At 43.9% G+C, this 6590-nt stretch overlaps 1 protein-coding gene across 4 annotated transcripts; it reads left to right on the forward strand.

Moving 5' to 3' along the window:
• Nucleotides 1–598: 598 nt before the first annotated feature.
• SRSF6 (serine and arginine rich splicing factor 6) lies at nucleotides 599–6268 on the forward strand. Of its 4 annotated transcripts, XR_012419399.1 has the most exons (7): nucleotides 599–843; nucleotides 1064–1212; nucleotides 1854–2121; nucleotides 2472–2596; nucleotides 2736–2944; nucleotides 3221–3304; nucleotides 3409–6268. XR_012419399.1 is itself a non-coding variant. In XM_005569034.4 (6 exons), the coding sequence occupies exons 1-6, from the start codon at nucleotides 737–739 to the stop codon at nucleotides 3764–3766; spliced, it is 1032 nt and encodes a 343-aa protein (XP_005569091.1). In that variant the 5' UTR covers nucleotides 599–736; the 3' UTR covers nucleotides 3767–6268. The 4 variants fall into 4 exon arrangements, 3 of the variants coding, with proteins under 3 accessions (XP_005569091.1, XP_073861466.1, XP_073861465.1); XM_005569034.4 differs by lacking the exon at nucleotides 1854–2121; XM_074005364.1 differs by lacking the exons at nucleotides 599–843; nucleotides 1064–1212 and having other exon boundaries at nucleotides 1558–2121.
• Nucleotides 6269–6590: the final 322 nt, after the last annotated feature.

Here is a 6590-nt window from a genome sequence, read left to right on the forward strand (position 1 = left end):
AACGTCCGGGGAGGCCAAGACTGAAGAAGGCTGCGAGTGAGACTTGGAGAAGCTGATGGCGGCTCTGCAAGTTCGCAACGCGACCCCCGCCAGGTCAGCAAGACCTCAGCGCGTGATCCTCGGATTCTGCGAAACCGGACCAGCGACTGGGTCCGAGAGCGCGGTCCCCACCAAAACGAGCACCAACCAATCGCTGGGGGAAACAGGCAGCCTCGTTTTAAGCCGTCAATCAGAGACCGCGGCGACCCATTATAACCACCTCGAGAACCAATGAAAAACGGGGATTCTCTCAGCCCGCCTCCCGAGCTTCAACCCCAAAGAGATCGATCGCGCAGTTTTATAAAAGGTACAAATTAGAAAACAATTCTGCGGCTGCATTAGAGACACTGTGTTTTCAAAGACGGTGGGGAGGGCTGGAGAAAAATCCTAGAAGCGAGCAAGACCGCACTACACCGAAACGTCGCGGGCAGCTGACTCGCCAGTCACCATTTAGCCCAGGGCCGACTGGGGACGGACGTGCCGCTGCGCGCTGACGTCACGCGCCAGGCCCCGCCCCACTGGCCGCCCATATAGCGTAAGCCTGGCGCGCGCGCGCATCATTGTGTGGCTGGACTCGGCCGCCGCTGTGGTGTGAGGCGCGTGTTCGGGCTCTTGCCGTCCCCGCACCTGCACCGCGGCTACTGGCTTGCGGTCCGCCGTTTGACAACCAGCCCTTGGGCCCCCGCCCGCCACGGACATGCCGCGCGTCTACATAGGACGCCTGAGCTACAACGTCCGGGAGAAGGACATCCAGCGCTTTTTCAGTGGCTATGGCCGCCTCCTCGAAGTAGACCTCAAAAATGGGTGAGTCGAGCCTGGGCGCCTGCCCCCAGCGTCCCAGGCCTGGTGGCGGCGGGAACTCTCCAAGGAAAAAGGCGGCCAAGGCCGCGGCGCCGCGTGGCAGGGCCTCCAAGATGGCGACGGCGCGGCGTCGCGGGGGCGCGCTGAGGGGTGCGGGCACGCGCACGGGCGCGCCCTGGCTAACGACGCCCCCGCCGTTGTCCGGCCCTGGCACCGCCCCCAGGTACGGCTTCGTGGAGTTCGAGGACTCCCGCGACGCCGACGACGCCGTTTACGAGCTGAACGGCAAGGAGCTCTGCGGCGAGCGCGTGATCGTAGAGCACGCCAGGGGCCCGCGTCGCGATCGCGACGGCTACAGCTACGGAAGCCGCAGTGAGTCCCACCCCCGCGCGCTCCGCGCCCTTGGGGACCCTGGGGGCGGGCGGGGGTGGGTGGGTTGGGGCCTCCCAGCCCGGGCAGGCGCGAGGGCTGGGGGTCGTTTGACTCGGGTGTCCCCGAGCCCCGCTGCCTTCATGTCTGCCCGGGGCAGCCATGGGACGCCGGAGCGCGGGGATTGGGTTTGGGTGTTTGGTTTTATTTGCGAAGTTGGGCGGGGGGTGGCTTCTTCTGGCCCCTTGTCAGCACTGTCACAGGTTCTAACCACAGAGGAAGTAAGGAGTGGCTGTATTTGTTGTATTCTCCTTACTTACCTATCAGTGCATTAGTTAGAGGTTCGGGGGCAGGCTGGGGTGGAGGTGGGGTAGGGGGGCGGGGGACAGGGAAGGGAGGAGCTTAAAGTATAGGTCTTAAAGTTATGGAACTTGATGGGGGCCGAAGAATGTACTATTTTTAAGTAATGTGGTATTGTACCACAAAGTAGATCTAAATAAGCTTTATGCTGTATTTGAACTAACTGGGGCATGTTACTGGGAGGAGGTTGGGGGGATTTTTGGTTATGTTAAATGTTTGATGTTTAAATTGTTGCATGTTGAATTCAAACTTTTTAACAAGTCCTTGATGTTTCAATTTGAAAGTGACCAATGGGGCTGAGGCTGTGTCCACTGAGGCTAAGATGACTGCCTTTCCTGATTGGCCTTGGCTTTTCCATACATTGTGTGACCCTTGCCCTATGACCCTTTGGCTGACCTTACCGGAAGCCATGACGACAGCAGCCTTTTGCCATTAGACGCAGGGTGATGGTGAGGATTCCAAGGGTTAGACAAAACTGGTTAATCTGAACTAGGTGACTGTTACCTTGCGTGTTTTGTGGCCAAACCACCACCAAAAACCTCACACTGTGATGTAAGTACTTAGTGTAAAACTAGTAAACATTTTTGTAAAATGTAGAAATGCATGTAATCAGTTAAGTTTTATATTTTACAATGTTCTGTAAAATAAAACTTAGCGAGGTAAATCGAATAAAGGAGCAGTCACTCTCTAACAGATTGTAGGAGAGGTTTAGTTGGATTTAGTCTATTTGACTTGCCCTTAATTTAATTTTATGGCAAATCACAAATGTGTCGAAGGTTTAGCAATATAATAGCAAAGTCCTACTCCAGTAAATAAAAGTTGATATGTTTGTACTAACTTTCAAAGACATTATGCGTTTTTATCATTACAAGGCATCTAATTGTTCCCTTCATGTGATAAAGGTGGTGGAGGTGGATACAGCAGTCGGAGAACATCTGGCAGAGACAAATACGGACCACCTGTTCGTACAGAATACAGGCTTATTGTAGAAAATCTTTCTAGTCGGTGCAGTTGGCAAGATTTAAAGGTATGTGCTATAATTCAAGATACAAAGGATACGACTAATGCTTTAAAGTAAACTCTTATTTACATTCTTATTTCTGGGAATTTATTATAGTATATAGATCTTTTAAGATTTCCGAGTCTGACCAATCTTATCATTTCAGGATTTTATGCGACAAGCAGGTGAAGTAACCTATGCGGATGCCCACAAGGAACGAACAAATGAGGGTGTAATTGAGTTTCGCTCCTACTCTGACATGAAGCGTGCTTTGGACAAACTGGATGGCACAGAAATAAATGGCAGAAATATTAGGCTTATTGAAGATAAGCCACGCACAAGCCATAGGCGATCTTACTCTGGAAGCAGATCCAGGTAACTTGTTGAAGGACACTGTGGGGAGGAAACAGAATATTTGACAATAAAAAAGGGAAGTAATGGAGTAATTTCAATTGTTGCCTACTTGAATTAAAGCCAGCTTTTAGTTTGTTTTGGCTGTGCATCATTGGGTTTTTTTCTGGATGTTTTGAAGGTGTATTTAATTTCGTAGTAAAGAAAAACATTATTCTTTGGCTTATCTATTTTTGCCAGATGGCACAGGTGTATTTAAGATGGATTGAGATTAAGACTTCATTGTTTTTCTCCTAATAGGTCTCGATCTAGAAGACGGTCACGAAGTAGGAGTCGCAGGAGCAGCCGCAGTAGATCTCGAAGTATCTCAAAAAGTCGCTCCCGGTAAATAATGTTGTGTTGAGTCATTGTGAATATTACTGTACTTGTTTATGGAGTACGTGTATGTTCTTACAAAGTATTGAGAGAATCGGTCTTTCCTTGTCCAGTTCCAGGTCGCGGAGCAAAGGTCGATCACGTTCTCGATCAAAAGGCAGGAAATCTAGATCAAAGAGCAAATCTAAGCCCAAGTCTGATCGGGGCTCCCATTCACATTCTCGAAGCAGATCTAAGGATGAGTATGAGAAATCTCGAAGCAGGTCTCGGTCCCGATCCCCCAAAGAAAATGGAAAGGGTGATATAAAGTCAAAATCCAGATCAAGGAGCCAGTCCCATTCCAATTCGCCGCTACCTGTTCCACCCTCAAAGGCCCGTTCTGTGTCCCCTCCACCAAAAAGAGCTTCAAGATCCCGTTCTAGGTCTCGTTCAAAGTCAAGATCAAGGTCCAGGTCGAGTTCCAGAGATTAACTCAGAACTCTCTTGTTCTTTGCACACTATTATGGAACACTTTCCTATTTAGGCAGTTACTCTTTCATGTTTATACTTGGCCTCTTCTGCAAGAGCAATCTCCTGAAAACAGGGGCACACAGAAATTTGATTTGTGGCCAAATTTGATGAAAAAGATGAGGCTCTAAAGAAATGGTGGCATGAAGTCAGACACCCTGTCCCTTCTTTGTAGAATTAAGATAACTTTGATTTTATAGCTTTTGAGCTAAAATAACTTTTGTAAAGAGTAAGCTCATTTAGTTTTTTTTTTTTGTTTTTTTGTTTTTTTAAGTATTTCAGCAGGATCTGCTGGCAGGGTTTTTTTGTTTTATTTGTTTGCTTATTTTTAAATTAACTGTTTCAAGCTTTGAATACTTAAGACTTTAGAGGGAGAACCCAATTTTCAATTATGTTGGCTTTTTATAAAGCTTGAGTTATGTAAGATTTAAATAAAACTTTGCTACCAAGATGATTGCCTTATTGAATAGGTCACTATTAAATTCCTTTAAATGTTGGTATCTGCCATTTGTGGAAACATGTAAATTCTACTGAAGTGTAAACAAGGCAAGCCTCAGATCAGCAATAAATTATTCAGTTTGGATAACATTATTTTGTGCTGTTAATCAAATTTGCCAAAGTCTTTTATCTGCCCCTTTAACAAGTTGAGTAAAAATAAAAGGTATTTTTTAGTCTATCTGTTCCATGATTTTGCTTAAATTAATTTTAAGTAATGGAACTTTTTTCAAAGGCAAATTTAAACTCTAAGAAATAATTCCTAATACTTGGGATCTTGTTTAGATAATCCACTTTCTGGAAGTTGTCAGCGTAATTAGTGTTAGAGAGTGGTTCAGTTGTCTTTAATGTTTGTCATGTGGAAATGGAAGTAGCCTCTTTTTGATCTGAACTTGAGTTTATTCAAAGTGTAAAAGCACATACTGCATTTTATGCTGAAAGATAATTATGTTTAACAGGCACTTAGTAAAGTCAGTTGCCAGTTAAGTTCCACCCAATAGTCCCCTTCGTAGTTAGTGGGATTATGTGATAATTGGTTAGATCATACTTGTAAATTTTTGCTTTGAAAAACAGTGAAATGGGTAAGCCCAAACTTTTGTACTTTATTACGAGTGAGGTGTAATGAGTACTGTGGAAACCAAATTTGAATACTGCAAATTTGTACGAGTTACTAGGTTAGCAGTTAGTCCATACATCCATAAGCCTGATGAGTTGAAATTGCAGTTGGAGAAGTGAATTAACCTTACATTCCTTTATTCAGATACTTAATTATATAAAGTAATTTTATTTAAAAGCATTTATTGATCTTAGTCTGAAATCGAAATATAGATTAATTGGCTCAGCTTTAATACCTTTCCAGGAGCTGTCACAATGTAGGGTACTAAGGGTTGGATTGTGATGGGGCATGGTCGTACACCACTCGTGCCACAGGTGTGCCTGGAAAGCATGATATTCTAGGGTTGGTTTTTAGGTTCAAATAATCCAGAAATATGCCTAATAAGATAGAGTTGAAAAACTTGAGTCAAATATCTCGGGCATTCACAGAGTGGCTGTGAGTTCTTGGTAGTGTGAAAAAAAACCTGTTTTTCAGAAATTCTGGGTTTCCTGTTAAAAAATCTTAAAGCCCAACCTTAGGAATATAGTGCCCCAAAAGGCAGATGCTTCTTCCATTATCTTATTTTCTTTGATACTTAATTAGATGTTTATAAAGAAATGGGTTTATTTTTCCAGTATAAATCTCAGAATTTAAGGAAAGAAAGTGGTGTGTGTTACTGTAGTTCATTGTTTTGCCTACTCAGCAGAAGTGATGACTCTTAAAAATTGGCTTTGACCAAAGTTCTCTTGTTTTCAGGGAAAGAACATAAAAGCTTTTTGAACCACAGCCTTTTTAAAAGAGGGGTGGGAGGATATTATAGTAAGAAATTTGGCTTTCTAAAAATATGAAACATCCTTCAACTGGGCTCTCTTGTTAATAGGACATCATATGATGATAGACTGGTTTGACTACATTGTTAGCTGCCCCAGTAAGCAGGTCATTGTATAGGTAAATGCCTGCATCCATAATTTTCTAGTAATAGCCACAACCAATTTATTAATAGTCAGGGCCTATCCTTGCCTGTAGTTCTAAGTCACTGGATGCCTGAAATCACTGTGTAACATTGGCTCACTTGAGCATAGGGTTGACCGATAAAATGTTTAGTTCCCTTGCTAACTTGTGGGAAGAATGAGTCCACGACATGCTCCATACCAGTGGCTAGATAAGAGTATTAAGGTGGAGCAGAAGAGAAGTGAAAACATCTTGATTCCCCTTTCACTTGATGGTGTTTATGAACATGCCGTAGTGCCTTTATGGCCAGTTTTGAGTCCTGCCTACTTTGACTTTTACGTTCCCATTCCTGTGTTACCACCTTCCTCCCGATTTGTTAACCTATTTTGTGCTTTAAATCTCAATAAAATACTTACTGAGGGAAAGACTTGTTTTGAGTTTATTGCATATGCCCACTTAGGACCAGATTCTTAACAAATGGTTTTCTGAATTGGAGTTGGCATTGGGAAAGCCATTCCTATCTTGAGTATGAGAACAGGATCTTGTTTTCACTTCCCCAGAAACATGAGTTTGGGGTTTAGTATATGGTTTATCTTGGGCAAGTCATTAATCACTGTGCTTCAGTGTCGTCCTTGAAACAATAGAGATAAAACATGGCATGGGATGTGAAGACTAAAAGTCAAGAATATGAACAGTACAAGAGAGTACCATAACAAATACAATTTTATTTACAAATATACATGGTTG

The sequence above is a fragment of the Macaca fascicularis genome, chromosome 10 (assembly GCF_037993035.2).
Source record: "Macaca fascicularis isolate 582-1 chromosome 10, T2T-MFA8v1.1".
NCBI classification, from domain to species: Eukaryota; Metazoa; Chordata; class Mammalia; order Primates; family Cercopithecidae; genus Macaca; species Macaca fascicularis.

Excerpts from the sequence above, each read along its gene's own strand:
- SRSF6 (XM_005569034.4), top strand. The coding sequence starts at position 737 with ATGCCGCGCGTCTACATAGGACGCCTGAGCTACAACGTCCGGGAGAAG. Across the intron at positions 844-1,063 it reads GAAGTAGACCTCAAAAATGG|GTACGGCTTCGTGGAGTTCG; the intron begins GTGAGTCGAGCC and ends CACCGCCCCCAG. Across the intron at positions 2,945-3,220 it reads TACTCTGGAAGCAGATCCAG|GTCTCGATCTAGAAGACGGT; the intron begins GTAACTTGTTGA and ends TTCTCCTAATAG.